We start from the raw sequence: 23,700 nt of genomic DNA on the forward strand, positions 1-23,700 counted from the left end.
GCCCGGCCCCCAGCCAGCTGCCCGGGCTGGCGGCGCTCCCTCTGTCGGCTGGGGCCCCTGCTGCCGCCCCCGCGGGCTCGGGCCCCGCCGCCCCGGCTGCCTTCGAAGGCTCGCAGCCCCTGTCCCGGCCCGAGTCTGGCGCCAGCCCCCCCGGTGGCACTGCGGAGCCCAGCGCGCCCGCCGCCCCCAGCGCTGCCCCGGCCCCTGCCGCCCCCGCCCCAGCGCCGCAGAGTGCGGCCTCATCGCAGCCACAGAGCGCGTCCACACCGCCTGCCCTGGGCCCGGGGTCCCTGCTGGGCGCGGCGCCCGGCCTGCCAAGCCCGCTTCTACCTCAGACCTCTGCCAGCGGCGTCATCTTCCCCAACCCGCTGGTCAGCATCGCGGCCACGGCCAACGCCCTGGACCCGCTGTCCGCGCTCATGAAGCACCGCAAGGGCAAGCCGCCCAATGTGTCAGTGTTCGAGCCCAAGGCCAGTGCCGAGGACCCGTTTTTCAAGCACAAATGCCGCTTCTGCGCCAAGGTCTTCGGCAGTGACAGCGCGCTCCAGATCCACCTGCGCTCGCACACGGGCGAGCGGCCCTTCAAGTGCAACATCTGCGGGAACCGCTTCTCCACCAAAGGCAACCTGAAGGTGCACTTCCAGAGGCACAAGGAGAAGTACCCCCACATCCAGATGAACCCCTACCCGGTCCCCGAGTACCTGGACAATGTGCCCACTTGCTCGGGCATTCCCTACGGCATGTCGTTGCCCCCGGAGAAGCCCGTGACCACCTGGCTGGACAGCAAGCCCGTGCTGCCCACCGTGCCCACGTCCGTGGGGCTGCAACTGCCGCCCACTGTCCCTGGCGCGCACGGCTACGCCGACTCCCCCAGCGCCACCCCCGCCAGCCGCTCCCCGCAGAGGCCCTCGCCCGCCTCCAGCGAGTGCGCCTCCTTGTCCCCAGGCCTCAACCACCCCGAGTCCGGCGTGTCAGCCACCGCCGAGTCCCCACAGCCACTCCTCGGCGGGCCGCCCCTGACTAAAGCCGAGTCCGTCAGCTTGCCTTGCACCAATGTCAGGGCCGGGGACACTCCCGTGGGCGCGCAGGCCAGCACCGCGCCAACATCGGTGGATGGCGCTCCCACGAGCCTCGGCAGCCCCGGGCTGCCCGCCGTCTCCGAGCAGTTCAAGGCCCAGTTTCCGTTCGGCGGGCTGCTGGACTCGATGCCAACGTCGGAAACCTCGAAGCTGCAGCAGCTGGTGGAGAACATCGACAAGAAGATGACGGACCCGAACCAGTGCGTCATCTGCCACCGGGTGCTGAGCTGCCAGAGCGCGCTGAAGATGCACTACCGGACGCACACGGGGGAGCGGCCGTTCAAGTGCAAGATCTGCGGCCGCGCCTTCACGACCAAGGGCAACCTCAAGACGCACTTCGGGGTGCACCGCGCCAAGCCGCCCCTGCGCGTTCAGCACTCCTGCCCCATCTGCCAGAAGAAGTTCACCAACGCCGTGGTCCTGCAGCAGCACATTCGCATGCACATGGGCGGCCAGATCCCCAACACGCCGCTGCCCGAGGGCTTCCAGGATGCCATGGACTCCGAGCTGGCCTACGACGACAAGAACGCGGAGATTCTGAGCAGCTACGACGACGACATGGACGAGAACTCCATGGAAGACGACGCCGAGCTGAAGGACGCGGCCAGCGACCCGGCCAAGCCGCTCCTGTCCTACGCGGGGTCCTGCCCGCCCTCCCCGCCCTCGGTCATCTCCAGCATCGCCGCCCTGGAGAACCAGATGAAGATGATCGACTCGGTCATGAGCTGCCAGCAGCTGACCAGCCTCAAGTCCGTGGATAACGGGTCCGGAGAGAGTGACCGCCTGAGCAACGACTCCTCGTCGGCGGTGGGCGACCTGGAGAGCCGCAGCGCGGGTAGCCCCGCCCTGTCCGAGTCCTCGTCCTCGCAGGCCCTGTCGCCGGCCCCCAGCAACGGCGAGAGCTTCCGCTCCAAGTCCCCGGGCCTGGGCGCCCCGGAGGAGCCCCAGGAGATCCCGCTCAAGACCGAGAGGCCCGACAGCCCGGCCCCCGCCCCAGGCAGTGGAGGCGCCCCCGGCCGCGCGGGCATCAAGGAGGAGGCGCCCTTCAGCCTGCTGTTCCTGAACAGGGAGCGGGGTAAGTGTCCCAGCACTGTGTGTGGTGTCTGTGGCAAGCCTTTTGCTTGCAAGAGCGCGTTGGAAATCCACTACCGCAGCCATACTAAGGAGCGGCCGTTCGTCTGCGCGCTCTGCAGGCGAGGGTGCTCCACTATGGGTAATTTAAAACAGCACTTACTGACGCACAGATTGAAAGAGCTGCCTTCTCAGTTATTTGACCCCAACTTTGCTCTAGGTCCCAGCCAAAGCACTCCTAGCCTGATCTCCAGCGCCGCACCCACCATGATCAAAGTGGAAGTGAACGGTCACGGCAAGGCCATGGCGCTGGGCGAGGGTCCCCCGCTGCCCGCGGGCGTCCAGGTCCCCGCCGGGCCTCAGACAGTGTTGGGCCCGGGCCTGACGCCCATGCTGGCCCCCCCGCCGCGCCGGACGCCCAAGCAGCACAACTGCCAGTCGTGCGGGAAGACCTTCTCCTCGGCCAGTGCCCTGCAGATCCACGAGCGCACGCACACCGGCGAGAAGCCGTTCGGTTGCACCATCTGCGGCCGGGCCTTCACCACCAAGGGCAACCTCAAGGTAAGAGCATGGCAGGCTCCAGCCCCGGCTGCGGTGCGCCGAGCCGCCGTGGCTTCCTCCATCACCTGCCGCGGACACAGCGACCGAGGTCCTGCTCCTGTTCTGGCCAGGGGGACGAGATGCCACACGTGTGGGTGTGGGTGTGTTTGCATGCATGTGCGTGGTGTGTGTGTTGTAGGGTGTGATGTGTGTGTGTCGGGTGTGCGTGTGGGTGAGCGGTGTACCTATGTGCATGCGTGTGGGTATGGGTTGTGTATGAGTATGCATGTGTAGGTGCCCCATGTGTGGGTGTATAATGTATCCATACATGTATAATGTGCGTGTCCAAATGGGCATGTCGTGTGTGTGGTGTCTGGCATGTGTGTGTGTCCCTGTGCACACACACTTAGGCTACATGCTGTTAATCGGCTGCAGGAGGAACAGGAGCCTGGGCCTCTCCCCAGGGACACATGCAGCTGGGCCTCTGATGGCTTCAGCCAGGTTAGGCATTGGTTAGGGGTGAGAACACTCACTTTGCAACTTGGGGGACAGGTCTAGGGCCTGAAGCCCTCTTGAATCTGATCGAAAATAAACTTGGTTTTAAACCTCACATGTAATACAAGCAATACCAAGGCGAGGTCACTCAACAGGCCCTGTCGTTCTGTCCTTGTGGCTGCCAAGAGGGCCCACAGGAGGGTGAGAAACTCCTGGAGTGGGGCAGAGGAGCCAGCGCTGTGCTGAGACCGCAGCAGCAGTGGTAGAGAGGGTGTGTGACGAGTACTGGGTGGCTCAGGCCCGTGCCTTGTACCGTCTTGGCTGATGGCTGCTTTCTGTCCTCTGTGAAGTCCTCGTTTGCAAAGCCAGCCTGTCTGGGTTCCGGCAGCCTCTTCAGACAGCCCAAAGATCGATGCCTGTGGTTTCTACCCGGCGTGTGTGGGCTGGATAAGAACTGCCCCAAGGGCCTGCTGGCTGCAGGTGGCCCTGGGATGTTCTAGAATTAATGTTTTCTCGTTTGAGAGAAAGCAAGAGAAGAGAGGCACAGTCAGACAGTCCCAGCGGCAGAGGATGCAAAGTGGGGGACGGTGGAGGCCATGAAGGGAGCCAGGGCTTGGGCAAGTGAAGGGGCAAGACCCGGACCCTTCGAGCTCCAGAACGTTCTCTGGGTGGCCATGTGAGCTTTACACCTTAGGAGAAAATTAAAGTTTGTCTACTGAAAGACCGCATTCATTAATTTATATTTGTTGGTTTTGCTTATTATGTTCAATAAAACAAGATGTTTGCATGTAGAAATATGAAGTGTCCAGAAAAGTCCACCTGTGTTTTGTTGTCCCTAAGTCGCGCTTGGGAGCGGGGTAGACCTCTGTCTGCCGCAGTGAACGCGGAGCAGCTCTGCCTCCGTGTCTGGGCGCTTACTCGTGGGCTGTCTCCGTGTCTCGCGCAGGTGCACATGGGGACACACATGTGGAATAACGCCCCCGCGAGACGCGGCCGCCGCCTGTCTGTGGAGAACCCCATGGCTCTCCTAGGGGGCGATGCCCTGAAGTTCTCTGAAATGTTCCAGAAGGACCTGGCGGCTCGGGCAATGAACGTGGACCCCAGTTTTTGGAACCAGTATGCTGCAGCCATCACGAACGGGCTCGCCATGAAGAACAACGAGATCTCCGTCATCCAGAACGGAGGCATCCCCCAGCTCCCCGTGAGTCTCGGGGGCAGCGCCCTCCCGCCTCTGGGCACCATGGCCAGTGGGATGGACAAAGCGCGTACCGGCAGTAGCCCACCCATCGTCAGCTTGGACAAAGCAAGCTCAGAAACAGCAGCCAGCCGCCCATTCACACGGTTTATCGAGGACAACAAGGAGATTGGTATCAACTAGCCAGTGACTCGCTCATCTGCCCTGCCCAGGCCCACGTTTTGAAGTTGGAGCGCCAGGCCTCTGACCTTCCTTGCCTCGGTTCTCATTACACTTTCACCCATAGCAGAAAACACTTTGTGCGACTGCTGAGAGGTGGTCTTGTAAGTGCTGCATGGCGCCCCCTTCAACAGCAAGCCTGACTGTTCTTGAGAACTCTGCAACCTTTTACATAAGTTTCCGTCAAAAAAAAGTGCTTGGAAAACCGCCTTAGGAACAGAAAGAGCTCAGACCATGTCCACTTCCTTTCTCCTGAAACCCAATAATCTCTACGAGGGAGAAAGGGGTCCCCCGCGGTATTCCAGTGAAACTCATTTGATGGTTTCGTTTGAATTAGTTAGACACTTGAACGATGTTTTTTTAGAACTCTTCATGTTAAAGACGTGGTTTAGTACTCCCAATGCTGTGTATCATGACACTATCTTCGTCTGTAGTATTTATAATGTTAAGATTATGCGGGTAACAGACAATATAATAGCCCCGACCTTAAACGAAGCTTTTGTACTGCAGAATACATCTGGCTATGTGATTTTTTTTTTTTAAGCAAGATTTGTTTTACTATAAATAAGTGGATTATTTCAATGCAGGCAAAATTGTGAGTTCTGTTGGGAAAGATAGCATGCTTTTCATGTGCGAGTACCTGTCAGTAATAAGCTTTTTTTTGTTTTTTTTTGTTTGTTTGTTTTGTTTTTTTTAATTTAAATGTTTGTAGCTGCTATGTGGACTGTTGTTTTCTAGTGTGGTCTGTAGCCCAATGACTGGGGAACGAGTTACAGACAAACATCACCGTAAATGACTCATAACATTATAAACAGTTGTGAGAAAATATTTCACATTATCAAAGCTGTACAATAAAAAGGTAATGTTTGTATAATGTGGTTGCAAACTCTTAATTTATACTATTGCACTTTTAGTATTTTGTATTAGGGAGGTTTGTCTATAATTTGAAAATTTAAAAAGATGTAAAGTATTTTATAAATAGTACTTCAATTTAAGGAAAATGGGAAAACTGTTACAGTTTCTTGTTTTGTCTTATGGTCAAACAATATTAGAAATCTATGCCACTTAAAAAGAAAAGCCACCAAGACTTGTCAGCTCCTCAGAAAATAGGGCCTGCCGTTTCTTGAGTTAAAATGATTTATTTAACTTTTCTACAAACACAAAGCCCATTTAAAAACTGTGACCACCCCCTAATGAAACCTTGGTGAATTCCTCCTAGGACTGTGACGTCAGTACACGCTGGGAAGGAACTAGGAGAACCTTTTGCAGGTCTCATTTTCCCGTAAGCGGGTCTGTCTGTCTCTCTCTCACCCACAGACAAGACTGTGGCTGCCTGGTGGCACTGGTCACGTGGACAGTAAACCCAAGAGAAGTGGCAAGTATCAGGCAGTACAATCAGTCATGACTTTGAAATTTTCCGAGTTCCTGATTTATTTATTATCTTCTCAGATGAAAGCAAAGCACAGTGTCCTCTGATTTTTCAGAACACAGTCTGGCGCTGATGGCTGAGCTGCATCCAGCCGGGAGGGCCCGGGAGGCAGGGGCGGCCGAGGCAGCGCAAACACGGCGTCGTGTGAACTACCTCATTTTCGTGCGTTGCAAGCGTGCTGGCGTCTGACACTGTGAACTTCCAACAACAAAATTGTTCAAGAGATGCTCTGTCAGCTGGGTAACAGTGCGAGGAGTTGCATGCGCGGACAGTGAAGTGTTCTCGGTTGAGACAGAAAAATAAAACGATCTTCTCCTGACAACCACAGCAGCAACAACAATCACTGTGAGAGGATGGGCTGCGTGTGCCAGCGTGTCACTGAACAAAAAGAGTATCAAAGACTCATTAGCTGTTTATTTCTATTGGAAATGAACACTGAACTCTACAGCTCTGTTTTCCACGGTGATGAGATGTAACTTGGCCCCACCGTGCCCCCTCTTCTCACGGGATGAGGGCTCGGGGTGTCTCAAGCATTAGGCAGAGAACACTGAGGTGGCTTGAGGTCGCCGTGTTTCAGCAGTTGAATGTTTTCACTATTTATCGGTGTCCTTTCTGGTGTGTGTGTGTGGCTTTTTGTTCGTTTGTTTTTTGGTTAGTATTTGGTACCACATAGTGTCCTCTCTTCTCCCAAATGGATGTGTATATAACTAAAGAGAAATGTAAAGTGTTGTAAATAAGATGGCTCATGAAGGTACAGTGAGACTGACCCTCCTGTGTGCAGGGCTAGGCCATCCCTCTGCATGGTCAAGAGAGACACTATTTTTATACTGTAATGCCATGCGGGGCTGGGGCCTCTCTGAGCAGCTGGGGATTGTTACCTAGACCCAATATTTTTTATTATTAAATCTTGTGGCTTGACACATCTACTGATTGAAATGGATGTCTTAGTCTAGGTTACTATTTTTGTCACATGGAATTGAATAAAATGCAGGATGCAATGTTACTTCTGAGTTGCGTTCCTTGATTTCCCTAATGGAGAAAGTGGAATTTGAGGAGGTCATTTGTGGTGGGTGTGTGTCCGTGGTATTTCCACCAGGAACGTCAACACAGGTTGGCAGCTTAGATTTAAGCAGCGTCTCAGTGCATCTTGATTGGTCTTGAAATTTTTACTTTGTGCTTTTTTCCAAAATAAAAATTCGGCCTCCTAGTTGTGGGTTCTTTTTACATCTATGATGGAAGAAGATGTGGTAGAAAATTCCTGCATATCAGAGACTCCACAGTGCCCAAAAATGACCGCCCAGAATTGCCTTCCTATCATCAGCATGAAGTGAAAATGCCAGCTTTTCAGGTGGCTTGAACACATAGATGTGCATCTAATCACAGGACAGGATAGGAGTGGGTGGGGCGGTGCCCACAGTGTGGCAGCAGCAGCAGCTTTGTGAGTTCATGGATGGTGGCTCCACACAGCTTAATTCCAGATGGAGAACGTCCTTAATTTAAAATCAGCTTTACCTCACTGATAACATTTAATAAGAATGATTTTACAGCTCCTGGATTTCAAGATATGTAATCAATTTCTTCTTTTTTTATTATTTTTATTTTTAAAAAGAATAACTACTGACAACCTAAAAGCTACAGTGATTTTTACCTGGGAAGTACCAGGTGGCTTTTAACGAATGATAAAGGTACTAACCACTAAACTAACCAATCCAGGCCAACCTTCCAGCAGATATCGTAAGCCTTAGAAATCAAACCATGTTGATTTCAATGTTAGAATAGAAAGTATAAAATGTAAACTGACTAAATGAGATCGTAAATTCAATTTTTTTAAAGTAAGGAATTAGCAAAAAAATGTACAGCCATCTAAAGTAATTAACATAAACTAAAATGCAGGAGAAAAGGGATTTACTTCTTGTATTTTAAAAATATTTCCAGAGGTAAGGTCAGAGATGTTAGGCTTGGCAAGCCTGGGTGTTTACTGCTTTCTGATGCCAACTATGGTGATGTAAACTGTGTATCAAAGAATCATAAATGCCAACAATCCCTAAAAATTATTTAAATACATTTCTAAGTTCATTACAGGAAACATTAACATTTAAGCTAATTAATAAGTACTGCTAAAGGGCTAAAAAGCAATTGTCTTCCAGCTCTTGCTGTTTAATTTTGGCCCCGTGGAAGCTTGGAGGCATGGGAGCCCCTACCTGCTTTTCCTCTGCCTTTGGCAGGCACTGCCCGGTCCCCATCTTGTGTTTTACGAAGCCCCGGTGAACATCAGGGCCATTTCTTTATCACTAGGCTGCATGCATGTTTCCAGCCCAACCAGTTTCAAATCACTGTATTCACTGTGGTGGTTTGTGACGCCGCAGACGCCCAAACCTCTCGTCCCTCTTCTGGTGCACGCGTGAAGCCGGAGACGGTGCTGCACGTGTTTCATTCTCGCCCAGCTTGTCGCCCGCCAGCTCACTGCCAACCCGAGGGCCCCGTGTTCAGGCCTCTGTGTTACCACCTTGTGCTCGTTTGCTAATTACTGAGACAGGCAGACAGTACCTGTTTATTCCTTTGAAAGTTTCTTACGACACAGTGCTTCACTGAAAAAAAAGAGGACATGAAACGTTTATCCCGGCAGTCCTGTTTGCTGCTTTTTAGCTGTGTTAAAACTTGATCTACAAAATATTCTATATAACTTGGGAAGGAAGTGACATTCCCCTTTTTCATGTAAGAAGGAAATATTGGGCATGAATTCTCAGTGTTCTTTATGAAGTGAAAACTTTAAAATGAAATGACAATAGAGGCTTTTTTTTTTTTTTTTTTTTTTTTGGCCATTCTCTTTTCAGCATTTCTGTACCAAGCGAGGCTTGGGGCGTGACCTTGTCCTCTCTGCATTGTCCTGGCTGGTACAATCCACGCTGGGGCCCGGGGAGGGGGCCCGGCGTGGAGAAGGTTCTCACTCTGTGCCATGTAAAAGCTGCTTTCCTATCTGTAGGAAGAGGGTAGAATTTGACGATATTCAAATCCTTTTCAGTTCTTTTCAAACTTCCAGGTTTTTTTTTTAAGAACTACCACTCATGTACATCTTTCTCTTTACCCAAAAGTAATCATGAAAAAAATTGATGGTATTTATTATATAGAGAGAAAATATGAGTTATTACCTAAAAATATTCTCCCATAGATACGAAAAATCAATTACAAGTAACTTTGCTAAAGAAACTACTACACGAAATCATTTTTGGATCATGAAAAATGTATTTGTATCTTTTTTTAAATGAAAAAGCCATTGAACTTATTGATGTTAAAAATGCAACTATACTTGGTAAAATAAAATCAAGCTGTAAACTGATGCGTACTGCATATTCTGTTAGATAAGGGACGTTAGAAACATATTTGATTTTTCCATGAGTCCTGCACACAAGTACACACACAGCCCCTCATTACAGCATTATATATTCAAAAGAGTATGCAATTGAAAACAATGTGTTTTTTTTTTTTTTTCTTGTTATTCCTTAGTAGAATATCAGAGAGCCTAAACTATGAACATTGGTGTTACTGTCCTGATTTCTACCACGGTCTGCATCTTTGGCCTGTTTTCGTTGGAAGTATCATAGATTGTCATTTGGACAGACCATTCCTAGCGAATACTTGCCTTTCGGGGAGCTTGGATAACCCTGTGGGAAAATCAGAAAGCCAGCGAGACAAGAGGAAGAAGAGATGTCACGGTGTCAGATTACGTTTGTGTTCTGTTCTGTCCAAAGTTCTTTACATCAGTAAATGAAAAACAAATGGTGCATAGGCCATGCCCTGCAGTGAAAGATGCAAGGACTTGTTCATATTGGTATGAATCGCTCACTGTATATGATTCAAACGTGGAAATAAATGTCTGATTACAGTTGTTCCAAATGTGATTATTTGTGAACATGGGAAATGGGTAATACTTTCTATGTTGGTATGATGCACATATTTTAAATTACAGAATGATCTATAAACTAGAATTTTTACAGAAAAGTGTAAATTATTTCCTTCATTCCTCGTGGTTATTTTAGGTGTGACTAATTTCCATTTCGTTCTTTCTAGCTTAACTTAAAGGACATCTGAATTTTAATACCAATACCTTTTTACAAATAGGGATAAAAATATCTAAATGACAAAATCATTTTTATAACTCACAAGATCTTTTAATTATATGTATAATGCAAAATGTTTCTGTTTGATTTTTTTTCTCTTTGCCGTATCAAGGACGGTTTAAGAACAGCTCCCGTTGTGACCTTAATTTACCCAGAAAAAAACGTGCCCGCCCACCCTCACGCTGCTGCTGCAGCAGAACGAGCAGGCCTAGAAAAACATTTTCCATGTCAAACGGTGACAGTCTTATGAATACACAATTAAAAAGTGCAGAAAGACTTCCCCACACACTGAGATCGTTTAAGGAAGATTTTGCACATAAGCCTCTCACCCTTGTTTGTTTTTCTTGGTGATTTTTAGTAACAGAGCATCACATACCACCAAGAAATACAGCTGGCAGGTCTGCAGAACTGCACAGCTTCAGCCTACTTGAAATGTTAGGTATGGAACCATCAAGAAAAATTTTGCAACCCAGACACTTTATATTTGGGATTCTTAAAAATCCTACTGGTAATTCAAGAGGTGGGTACTGTTAAAGCATATTATCTCAAAGATAAACAATGCAGTTATTATTGGACATTATAGACACATGCTGAGTAGTAAGTTGAATAATCAGCCTATAATTTCACCCAAGAAACTACTAGATCTTTCTTTATTATTGAGAAATAGAGTGCATAAACCTCAGATTTTAATTAGGGGCTGTAGGTAATTTGGGCAAATGAACTTTCATTAATAAATATTTGTAAGTAATTAGTTTTTCCCAAGCAAAACTCTACATATATATATTCTCATCTCAGAACATGTTATAGGATCTGAAAATAAAATCTAACCTGTTGTTGAAGTTAATGAATCCCCCACCTCACTCACTCGGAGCTAATTCCTTGCCTAAAGACCCTGTGTATTTATTCACGTGTGCGTTGCTGTCTCTCACTGAGAAGTTACCTCATGACTTAGTTACTCTGTTCTTTCAATTTATGTTTTAACCTTGACACTACCACCTCCATCACCATCTGCTGAAGAGTAGCTGTAGACCAAGTTTTAAATTACAACAATACAGTGGTTATTTTCAAGGATGGTCCCTGAGACCAAGCTCTGAACCCAATAACCTTTTCCTACCACTGGCCTGGATTAGAGTCTCAGTTTTAGAAACACTCAGTGGTCTTCAAAAAACTGAAAATCATGGCCAGACTTAGTATTTAACTGAAGGCAGATTGAAGATTTTCTCAAAAGGCCTGAAAAGGGGACCTGACAGAGGAGTTGTGTCTCCATGGCCTCCCTGGGCGTGCGTTTCAATTCGGCACAAACCAACCATTGTCCGTGGACTCAGACCATGTCCTGATGGGTGCACAGCAAATTCACGAGTGCACGTGGTGCCCTCCATACGTAGACTTCAGTACACCAGCTGAAAAGAGTGTGTGTGTGTGTGTGTGTGTGTGTGTGTGAGAAAGACCACACGTGTTTGCTGCCTGCCTTAGGGATCGATGCCTATTGCTCCAGGATCGATCTGATCGCAACCACAGATAGCACAGGATTGGCCAAGTCGAAGCTCAATTTGCCCACAGTGTGTGGCTGGTGGAATCTAACTCAGCTGGCTCTGGGAGTGTTAAACGAATAATTATAGGCCACGTAAAAGTAATAAATGCGTGGAAATAATATTTGTAACCACGGGGGAAAAAAGCATCACCACACCCAGATAGCTCATCTTTGAAGGAACCACAAAGAGAACATGGGCATCAGGTCTTGCAGAAAGGGGGCATTGCCTGCCTTTTGATAAAAACTCACTTCAAAAAAGCTTCTTAATTCCCAATCTTTATCTTGCAAAATTGTTCAGAACTACTTTTAATTATGTTAATCTTCATTATAATATTTAGTAGAAATGTCTACTTTATTATAAGATGTGCGGACAAGAAAGAGTGACTATTTAAAGTAACAATTAACTGTCTAAGAAGAGGTGCACTTAGCTCAGCAAATGTCTGCTTGTCCAGAATAACAAGTTAAACTTTTTAAGTAGAAGATAATGCTGAGCTTAATAATTTTATTAATGTGTACTCCCTGACATCAGAAAATCCTAGCTTTTCTAAACTTCATAGACACAGATGAAACGTTTGACATATGTTTGCAAGGCTGGCTTAATTATTATTATTATACTAGAAAATATTCAATACAAAAATTAGCCGGGCATGGTGGCGGGTGCCTGTAATCCCGGCTACTCAGGAGGCTGAGGCAGGAGAATTGCTTGAACTCGGAAGCAGAGGTTGCAGTGAGCCGAGATCACACCACTGCCCTCCAGCCTGGGTCACAGGGTGAGACTCCATCTCAGGAAAAAAATATATATATATATCGCTATTTCACAAGCATTTAAAGAATTGTATGTTGGCTATTACTCGTATTTCCCATGCTTTTGTAATGAGAGAGATGGAGCGTTTCTCTTGATGTGTTGGAAGTCCGTCCGCAGAAGGCTACCTGTTGCAGAGGTGCTTCTGGAGTACTGAATTCACCGATGCAAATATAACCAGTTACTTGGCCTTTCAGGATGAGGCGCCAGCCACAGGCCTCCTTCCCCAGTGGAACAACTTCCTCCAAGGCTTTTTCTTTTTTCTTTCTTTTTTGAAACAGAGTTTCACTCTTGTTGCCCAGGCTGGAGTGCAATGGCACAATCTTAGCTTACCGCAACCTCTGCCCCCCAAGTTCAAGCAATTCTCCTGCCCCAGCCTCCCAAGTAGCTGGGATTACAGGCATGCGCCACCACGCCCTGCTAATTTTTTTTTTTTTTTTTAAGTAGAGACTGGGTTTCTCCATGTTGGTCAGGCTGGTCTCGAACTCCCGACCTCAGGTGATCCACCTGCCTTGGCCTCCCAAAGTGCTGGGATTACAGGCGTGAGCCACCACGCCCGGTCCCTGGCTTTTTCTAAGAATTATTGATGGTATCTTTCAGGCCCTTTGATTTATTTTTATTTTTGTTTTTATTTTCGAGATGGGGTCTCACTGTGTTGCTCAGGCTGGTCTCAAACTCCTGGCCTCAAGTGATCCTCCTGACTCAGCCTCGCAAATTTGGTGCTAGGATCACAGGTGTGAGTCCTTTGATTTTTAAGTTAGAGTTAACTTCGTTTAGAAACATGAAACCAAACACAAAATCCTCGGAGCCCATCCTCGGGGCCCATCCTCGGGGCCCAGGACGAGCCCTGCGCAGGGAAAAAGCCTTTCTAAATGCTTAAAATAATTTCCAAAATGTCAGATGTGGCAAAATAAGTCCTCTGGTAACACAGAACGCCAGGATTCCCGCAAAGAGATTCCTGAAGCCACAGGTGAGAGGAAGGAGCCTGCGGGGTGGGCGGGTGGGCAGCCGTTTCTCCCGCTGTGCTGCGGCCTGCGCCGGGCCTGGCTTCGAGGCCCAGTTCCGATCCCGCGGCGAGCTAGCAAGTGTCGGTCCGCTTTTGACAGTCACTTCTAGGTAAGTCCCTGAGTCTCACGGCGGCCTCGCTGCTTTAAGGTGCTCATGCGGGTGTCTCCGCACGTGTCCCCGGAGGCCCCGGAGCAGCGGGAAGTCAGCGGACACTCCTGAGTCCCCTCCCCGGGCTTTCTGGGGACCGGGACTCTGGGGCAGAGCTCTGGGCCCTGCGCCAGCCCCAAAAGCATGTGCCCCTGCGGCCCACGTGCAGCCCTCAGTGACCCCGACCCCAGGGCTCTCGTGGGGGCGGAGGGCGCGTGGGCTCCAGAGGCGTCCAGCACCCGGACACGGAGGAGGGCGGGTCCTCCCCTCCCAGGGGCTCGGCCATCGTGGCAGGAAAGCCTGTGACCTCGGCTGTCGGTGCCAGGATGGTTCCCGCAGGCGTGCCCGGGGTGAGTCCTCACTCGCTGGCTGCAGAGCCCGATCGACCGAGGCGCTGCCCTGGGAGGGAGAAGCCCGGCCCGCGAGGGAAGACCCAGCCCTGGGAGCGGGGCCCATCCTCGGGGCCCAGGGCGAGCCCTGCGCAGGGAAGGCCTCTGCCACCCCCAGGCATGTCCCTGGCCGGCGCGGTGGCTCCTCCCCAGCTGCAAAGGCCAGGCTGGCTCCAGGTCGCCAGAATTCCGGCCACAGCCACCCCCATGAGCCCCGCGGGGCTTCTCACCAGGCTGCGGGGCTGCGGGTCCCGGGCGCGCCCATTGCCCGGTCGCACTCGGATCTTGGAATCAAATGTGGGCGTCCACGTGAGGCCCGAGCGGTGGCTGTGACGCCCCCCGCGGGGTGCGATCTCCCCGGGAGCCGGCCGCCCTGTCCCTGCCTCGGCCCGCCCTTCTGAGCCGCCCCGGAGCCGCCAGCCCCCCGATGTCATTTTGGCACGTGAGGCTCAACATCTTTTCCGCTCCGCCCCACGCGGCGCCAGCTTGTATTTTAAATAACGTCTCTCTTGTGTTCCACGTCCACGGGCTCGGGAGGCTGTCCCCGCAGGCAGGCACGGGGCACCCAGGCCACTGCTGAGCCCTTCCTTTTGGGGGACCCAGAATCACAGCAAAACTCGCCCGTGGCGCGGTCACCCCAACAGCTCCACGTGGGGGTCGAGTCTGGAGGGTCAGCCTCCTAAGCGCGAGGCGAGTCAGCTGTGATGACCGAATGGGGCTGCGGAGCTGGGTCCAGAATTAACAGTTAGTTGTACACCTGGCAGCTTCGAGGGAAGGGTTCCCGCAGGAAACTCCGCCGGCCTCTCTGCAGGCTCATGGGGTCAGAATGTCCAAGGGCAGAGCCCACGTGTTGATCAGCTGGGCCAGGGTTTAAACCGCTGGTCTGCACAGGACTTGGTGCTGTTACATCAGCACAGGGCGCTGACCATGCAGTTAGATGCAGATTCCGGTTCTCCAGGTGAGTCTGACAGGATCCCAGGCGCTGGTGCAGCTGCTTCTGGTCTTGGGACCACTTTAAGGAAGCTTTGAACAGTGCTTCAAGAGGGAGCTGGCCCTGTGCTGTGATGAAGTAGAAGTTTGTCTCCAGTGCTGCCCAAGGCACCCAGTGTCCTTATGTCCTTTTTTTCCAAGGTCCTTGTTCTATCAGTTAAGTTTGCATTTGACTACAAATAATGGAAACCCCGTATCATAGCTTCAGTCGGAGTTTGTTTTTCTCACATAACTCGAAGTCCAGAGCTAGGGGGTTGCTGGGGATGACTCAGTGCCTCATGGACACCCCCACAGGCATTAGTGTGTGGGTTGTTCTCACACTGCTCCCCATGTGACCACAGGATGGCTGCTGCAGACCCAGCCATTGCATTCAGGCTCCCTCAGAAAGAGGAAAGAAGAACCGAGGGCACCAGGCCTGGAAGCCAACCCCATCCCTTGATCAAAAGAGTGAAAGCTTTTCTGGAAACCCCATTCAGCTGACTTCTGCTTAGGTTTCTTGGACCCACAGTGTGTCCTGGGGCAACTCCCAACTGAGAAGTGAGTCAGAAAGGCTCACTATCAAAAGAAAAAGAGGAGAGTTAGAAGCGATTAAAATTTCTGACAAATTGGCTTCCCAGAAACCAAACTTCTGTAAAGTTTGAAGAATATTTCTGCATTTATAACACTCGTATCAGTTCATCAACAAGTATTTATTGGACACTTGTTATGTGCAAGGCTTTGGGGCTGGCTCCACTAAGGTGAGAACCTACATATGTTCCCATAGGATACACACAAGGCGTTGAATAGAACACCTAATTCTATTCAATGGAGGAGAAGAGTCGTCAGCCATGCAGTGGCTCATCCCGGGGCCCTCTGGCCTCCTGCCCTGAGCCACTGTGCCGCCAGCCTCACGAATGCCTGGCCAACAGGACCTGTTCAGCCATCTCCACGCTGCCCGAGGCTGCTTCCTGCCTAAGTGGGTTAGTGGGCATCGTGCTAATCCTAGACAGCCTGGGCTCTGTGATCAGAGTCCTCTCTTTGGATTCTAGCTTTTACTCGCACAGCTTTTAACCCCAGGCCGTTGCCTGTGCTCTCTGCATCTCAAATGCAGGGTTTGTAAAATGGAACCCAGGGGGCTGCCTTGCTGGGCTTCTGAAAGGGTCACCAGCCTGATGCCATCCATTCCTGAGGGGCTCCCTCTGCCCAGAATGCCTCCCCCAGCTCTTTTCAGGCACCCATCCCTCCTAAAGGGAGTCATCGGCCATGTGTAAGCGGAGCAACGAGGAGACCAGATCCGCAGTCCGGAGATACTGCTCCAGCAACCCGGTCAGCGTGTGGGAGGGAAGCGGGCGGGGGGCTCCGCACCGTCCATGGCTGGCTCCAGGCGACTTCCAGCGGAGCCAGCTGAGGGGGGCAGCCTGAGGCACGGGGCCAGGGCACAGCACCCCACAGACTCCAGGACCCCAACCCCAAAGTTAGGGCTGAGGCTCAGCCTCGCCAGCGGGGCAGGGGATGCTGGAGCCTTTGGGGGAGTTAACTTTGATAATGAGGGTAGAGGGAAGCCATCACACTCTGAGCTCTGATGCAGATTGCCACCGGCAGGCCCAGGACTGGAGCCAGGACCAGCAGGACAAAGCCACTCCAGTGGCCTGTCCGCGAGGTGAAGGGGCTGCTGGGCCCCCTTTCGCTCCAGAAAGCAGCATGTGAGGTGGTCGCGAACGGTCCCACTTCCGGATGATGTTCCCACCACTCCCTGGTCTGTGTCTGTGTGCGTGCTGTCCACATATTCCAGCTTCCTCATCAGAGGAGCGGCATGGCCCACCACTAAGGGCCAGGGTCGTGTTAACACCCAAGAGATGCTTTGGACGCAGGCCTGCATGTTAGTTGCATGATTATGTGAACTGTGTATCACAAGGGAAACATACGTACATTCTCACCTTAGTGGAGTCAGTCCCAAAGCCTTGCACGTAACAAGTGTCCAATAAATATTTGTTGATAAACTGATATTTGTGTTGTAAATGCAGAAATATTCTCTGAATTTCACAGAAATCTGGCTGAAGAGGGAAGCCAGTCCACCAGGGAATTGTAATCTTTTCCACCTCTCCTCTTTCTTTTCTTCTAATAGTAATTATTGACGGGGAATGCTGAATGGTTTTTTTCTGCGGTCACATCCCCGTGTTCAGTTTAATGATATGGGGAACTGCAGATGGAGGTGAGGATAACTTGAAAAGAAAGGGTATTATTGGTAAATGCGCTGGAAGCCTTGCAAATTTGAGAGGATAAATTGAAATTTTACAGGACTAATGAGTTTTTGAAAACTGTTAGCCAGGCTTGTCCAAACCTTTCTCTCCCTATTTAAGATTTTCTAAATTAGAAACTCAGAAATTTCAGTAGTTGTTGTGGTCCTGGGATGAATAAACAGCCCAAGTAGACGGCGTGTTTCCATTTGTTAAATGTACACTGTATCTCGTTTCCATTGTAATCATAGTGCATTATTCTTATTGCGATTGATAGTCTGTTCAGAGCACTTGCTTTGTGGAGCCAAGATCTAAATACTTTGCAACCATGGCTGGAATTCAGCTATCAACAATGACTGGATTCTAGGCATTTACATTTAATTTTCATCTGCCCTATGGTATCCTGGAACATTTCCATATAAACCCAAAATTAAAATTTGAAGCAAATGCACTGTATCTCTGAAATCATTCTGGGTTCAAGGAGTTTGTAACCCAGTGGTTACTAGAATCTTTTTATTTTTTTATTTTTTATTTTTTTTTGATACGGAGTCTCGCTCTGTCGCCCAGGCTGGAGTGCAGTGGCCGGATCTCAGCTCACTGCAAGCTCCGCCTCCCAGGTTTACGCCATTCTCCTGCCTCAGCCTCCTGAGTAGCTGGGACTACAGGCGCCCGCCACCTTGTCCGGCTAGTTTTTTGTATTTTTTTTTAGTAGAGACGGAGTTTCACCGTGTTAGCCAGGATGGTCTCGATCTCCTGACCTCGTGATCCGCCCGTCTCGGCCTCCCAAAGGGTTACTAGAATCTTGAGTTTGATTCTTGGGCTTAAGCCTTAGTGTCAAATTTGAATTTGGATTCATCATTGAATTGTCACGGACCTACAGCCACATTTAAAAATCTTTGAATCCAAAAGGCTTGCTTCTAACAGTGAACCTTTATACACTCTGAGCTGTGAAAGTGACCTTTATTTTTATTACTATCATCAACCATTTCATCGGATGCCACTGTCAACTGGCTTAAATATTATTTGCCTCAGTGTACTTAATTTGTAGCCCTAGGGGAATTGTTATCCCCATTCATCAGCTGAGATTGTATTTTACTTTGCATTTATATCCTTCCATTATGTAACATTATGTAGCTGAATGTGAGGAATATGCTAACTATCTTTAAATATAATTTTCCTCCTAAGCAGATCATGTGAGATTATTTTGCCTCTTGCAAAAACTCCTCTGTGAAATATTTTATCTCCATTGCTAGAAATATTCTTAAATGTGATACAGATACATCAAAAAAATTAAGTTGCTCACAGTTTTATTGGCAATAATGTGAGAAATAATTATGAATTCTAAGTTGTCGGGGTTTTTTGTTGTAGTTTATTTGTTTCCCATGTCAAAATTTTCAGCGATATTTTGTTAACATGTTAGAAATCTTTCAGACTACCATTGAAATTTTAATCCCTATCATTGTTTCATATTGACTTTAAAGCTAGAGTAATTTATCCTGAAATTTTTATCTATCATCTTCAGAATAAGCGGTTTGTATAGATGTCACTCTCTCTTTTAAACTGAAACTGCACCCTCGTTCTGTTACCTTCGTGATGAAAGAGAATTAAGGGTTTCCGGCCAAGTGGCAGTTTTCAAAATGTGGGTCACAATTCATTTGTGGGTCATGAGATCAGCTTAGCAGCTCTAAACCAGTCGTGTGTGTGTGTGTCTGTGTGTGTGTGTGTGTTTAATGAAAGAAAATAGAGTAGAAAGTGTCAAGCTTTGTGGCAAATTGAAAGGGTGAGTCCCAGTTGATGTTCCTGCGTGAGTGTGGCTGGGCTGTCCATGTGAAGTGGGTCATGACCACACCGTTTGAAAAACGTCACTGTATGGATGCATCTTTTCCTTTGTCTCTTTCTTTTCTTTTCTCTCTTCTACTTTATTTGAGTCCTCACCTTGCTTAGGAAGGATTCAAGGCTCGGGGTATGAAGCTGAAGTCAGATTGCCAGGATTCAGATTTGAGCTCTGTCATTTCCCTCATCTGGGAAATGGGCATAAAGACAGTGCCAGCTCCACAGACTCCTTGTGCAGGTGACGCGTGTGGAAGGGAGTCACACTGTTCCTTGTGACAGCGGAACAGTCAACAGCAGATCACACGTCCCCCGCTGGGCCCATCGGATCACAGTGGAGCTGGAAAATCCCCATCCCCGGTGACGCTGGGACGGCTGCATGTAGCACAACGCGTGACTCACGTGTGTGTGGTGACACTGATGTACACAAGCAGACTGCACTGCCGGTCTGTGAACGTCCAGCACACAGCTGTGTCCGTACATGATGCTCGATAATCATAATAAAAAGCATTGTTCTGCTTTATGTATTTACTATACTTTTTATTGTTATTTTAGAGTGTTCTTTCTACTTATGTATGTCTATATTAAAAGGTAACCGGAAAACAGCCTCAGGCAGGTCCACCAGGAAATGTCCAGCAGAAGGCTTTGTTATGACAGGAGAGGACAGCTCCATGCATGTTATCGCCCCAGGAGACCTCCCAGCGGGACGAGATGTGGAGGCAGAGGCCATGACACGGATGATCCTGACCCTGTGTAGGCCAAGGCTAATATGCGTGTTTGTGTCTCAGTTTTTAACAAAAAGTTTGAAAACTTTAAAAAAAAAATTAACTAGAAAAAAGGCCATAGCATAAGGATATAAAGAAGAAAACATTTTTGAACAGCTGTACAATGTGTTTATCTTTTAAGCTGTGTTATTACAAGATCCAAAAACTGTTTTTAAATTTAAAAGTTTATAAAGTAAAAATGTTACAGTAAGCTCAAGTTTATGTAATGAGCTGAGCGTAGCCTAATTGCAGTGTTTATAAAGTCTACAGCTGTGTCCACACCCTCATGCACGACTCACCCGGGGCAGCCCCCAGTCTGACAGGCCGCATTCATGGTCCGTGCCCAATGCAGTGCACCGTTTTTTAATCCTATCTACGGTTTTTACTGCACCTTTTCCATGTTTAGGTATGTTTAGGTGCATAATACTTACCATCGTGTTACAATTGCCTGCAATACTCAGTTCAGGCCATGCATGTCTGCAGCCCTGAGCCATGGGCCACGCCTGCAGCCTTGGTGTGTGTAGGCCGCACCGCCCAGGTTTGTGTAAGGACACTGTGTTGACCCCACAATGACAAATCGCCTAATGACCCATTTGTCAGAACACACCCTCGTGATTAAGTGATGCATGACTTTTTATAAAGTGCTCAGAGCAGTGGTTGATATATAGTATTACATAAATGTTAGTGATAATATTATTCAACTCTTGAATCATCTATTGCTCCAATATTTGCTAAGTTTCTTTTTTCATTGTTACTCAGTTATTTTTTACCATTTGCTCCATCCCTTAATTATGTGTCATTCTTTCAACATTTTATATTTTGGGTTTGGTTTCTATATTTATAGATTTATATCCCTTTATATTAAAATTGTTTATATGGAAATAAAAATATTTGCAGTTCCTGATACAAAGGTTTAAAAGGTTTTATATAGTAAGTAACTCTCTATTGAATTTAAATCTATTGGAATAACTTAAGGAGGTTTTCAATTATGGAAGAACTCCCTGAATGCGTGTATTACTAGTACAATATGGTGAAGGGTTTTAATCACACTGGTTTTGAAGACAATGGTGAAAGGTTTTAATCACATTGGTTTTGAATCATGAATGTACTTTGGGAAGGGTCATAAACTACTTGGTAACAAAATGATGAAATGCAACAATTTTAAGGTGAGACACATGTAAGAATGAACACTGGGATCTTCTCTTGAGGTTTCTGGAGGGTTTTTTATAATTCATACAGGAAATGAAGAAGGGTGGGTATAGCTATTCCAAAGAAATAGAAAAACAAGGCGTAACCATCCAACCAGAGATGGTACAAACTTCCAAAAATAAATCACTGATTTTAAGAAAAGCAAAAATAAAGGGGAGGATTGTTATTCTCAGTAGTTCTATCCTGCAAAAAATGTTTAAGCTTTAAGTAGATAAACACAATCAGAACCATAATTTTGTACCCTTAACCAAGCCAGAAAGCTGGGAGGATTGCATTGAACACTCGCAGGTGAGCGTCGTATCCTCATAAATGACTCTGGCTTCTGACACGGTGTCTTTTTAGCCATGGAGAAGGGAAGGTATCACAATCTGGAGGCCAAAGAATTAAAAACAGAATAATGCAGGAGGAGATATAAAATTGAGGAATCACCAACATTATGCATAGCACAGCTCCCAACTAAACAATTGTCTGGACAAATATGTACTTTCGATATTTCTGAAAACCCAGGAGAAGCGCTTTCTGTAAATTGTGAAAGAATGTGTGTGCTGGTCGCCTATACACACAGCATTTCCCACCCAAGGCTTTCTTTCCCTTTGCGCTGTAAATCCAGCTCAGTGCTGAAGAAGTCACCTCCACAGCTGAGATGAAATATTTATCTTCAGCAAAAAGGGCATAAACAGTTGTTGAGGAAAAATATACAATAAGTTTTTAAATGTCTGCATGATTGAAGCACTTAGGTGTGTTTTGGGTAATAGAAATAATAGCAGAACCAAAACTCTCTTCGTAAAGATAGCATTTTTCTTAAGCTCTGAGAGCAAACTCCCAAAGTCCCAGCGGCCCAGCGACAGCGAGAACCTCCCCGGGCTCCGGGAGCCACGGCAGGAGCGTGGAACTGTGCCAGGGCGAAGGAGTTTCAATAGAAAGAGACACATTGCTGAGGCAGCTGAACAGAGAATTCTAACACTGGAAATGGCAACTCCATTTGCTCCAGAAGCAGTGGGACAGACGTCTGCCATTCCCTGAGTTACACCAGAGTGTCTCCTGTGGAACGGACCAGGGTAGGCCTGCCACCTGCCTGAGGGGTATTTTGTTCAAAGACCACGTTAGAAATGCACACCTAATTAACTGGATTTGGAAAAACCTGAGAAATCAAACACACTGCGTGACCAGGTGTGTGATAAGTCCCCCACTTACTTTTTTTTTTTTTTTTTTTTTTTTTTGAGGCAGAGTCTTGCTCTGTTGCCCAGGCTGGAGTGCAGTGGCGCAATCTCAGCTCACTGCAAGCTCTGCCTCCCGGGTTCACACCGTTCTCCTGCCCCAGCCTCCCGAGTAGCTGGGATTACAGGCGCCCACCACCACGCCCGGCTAATTTTTTGTATTTTTAGTAGAGATGGGGTTTCACTGTGTTAGCCAGGATGGTCTCGATTTCCTGACCTCGTGATCCGCCCACCTCGGCCTCACAAAGTGCTGGGATTACAGGCGTGAGCCACCGCACCCGGCCCTCCCCTTGCTACTTAAATCACATACACTGCGTGACCGGGTGTATGATCTGTCCCCCACTTACTACTTACATCAAACACACTGCATGACCGGGTGTGTGATCCGTCCCCCACTTACTACTTAAACACCTCATGACCCAGTGCGTGATCAGTCCCCCACTTACTACTTTTCAAATTATTTGGAGTTATCAGGTCTTTGACCACTCAAGAAATAACAAAAGCCTCATAATCTCTTGGTTATTAAAAATGTGTGCTTTCAGCTAAGTGCAGTGGCTCACACCTGTAATTCCAGCACTTTGGGAGGCCGAGGCAGGTGGATCACCTGAAGTCAGGAGTTCAAGACCAGCCTGGCCAACATGGTGAAACCCCGTCTCTACTAAAAATCCAAAAATTAGCCACGCTTGGTGGTGTGTGCCTGAGTCCCAGCTACTTGGGAGGCTGAGACAGGAGAATTGCTTGAACCCAGGAGGCAGAGATTGCAGCGAGCAGAGATTGCACCACTGCTCTCCAGCCTGGATCTGAGTGACAGAGCGAGACTCCATCTCAAAAAAAAAAAAAAAAGTGTGCTTTCAAAGTGGTTGCTGATGCCACTCCCAATGCCAGCGTTGCTATGAAGGGAATCTTTTAAGAGGTTTTATTTTAATACCGAATCTCCCAGCTTAGGTCAGGATTTGAGTATAAACTGTAACTTAGACAATTTTGTATTTGACATTTCTTTAATTCTAGGGCAAAATCAACAGAACGGCATTTCCCAAAGCAATCTTTGACTAACTTTGAATTTTAATATTAGTGTAATGAACGTTGAGTTTGTTTTGATCGATGGTTACCATCCCCAGGCGGAAAGCCCTGGGTTCAAATGCATTATCCTACTGGCTCCCCACGTAAGTCACAGTAATGTCTATTTTCAGATGTGGTGCCAAAGCAGAAAATGCAGTGAGGGGCAAGACACTGGCCTGGGAATCAAATTATTTGGGAAAACATTGAACGAAAGGTAAGGTTAAGCTGCTTTTCTTTGCTGAAGGACTTCTCAGAGCCTTAAATACACTCATGGACTTACAGCCAAGAAGTTTTGGCTCTCCAAGAGTAGAATGCAGAGTGCACAGTTATCAAACGTAGCCGACCCCAGAGCCGGTCTTAGGAAACCCTGACCTTTGTGTTGGCTACAACAC

At 48.3% G+C, this 23,700-nt stretch overlaps 1 protein-coding gene across 1 annotated transcript in view; it reads left to right on the forward strand.

The window, feature by feature from the left end:
* The window catches only part of SALL3 (spalt like transcription factor 3), an 18,724-nt gene extending 11,693 nt beyond the window's left edge, over positions 1–7,031 (forward strand). The window contains exons 3-4 of the mRNA XM_021929903.2: positions 1–2,711; positions 4,132–7,031. The exon at positions 1–2,711 is cut by the window's left edge and continues 743 nt beyond it. Of these exons, the coding sequence (XP_021785595.1) occupies positions 1–2,711; positions 4,132–4,563 (3,143 nt within the window). The 3' untranslated portion in view covers positions 4,564–7,031. The remainder of the gene's footprint in view (positions 2,712–4,131) is intronic.
* The last annotated feature ends 16,669 nt before the right edge of the window (positions 7,032–23,700 follow it).

Source organism: Papio anubis, chromosome 19, assembly GCF_008728515.1.
Source record: "Papio anubis isolate 15944 chromosome 19, Panubis1.0, whole genome shotgun sequence".
Classification (NCBI taxonomy): domain Eukaryota; kingdom Metazoa; phylum Chordata; class Mammalia; order Primates; family Cercopithecidae; genus Papio; species Papio anubis.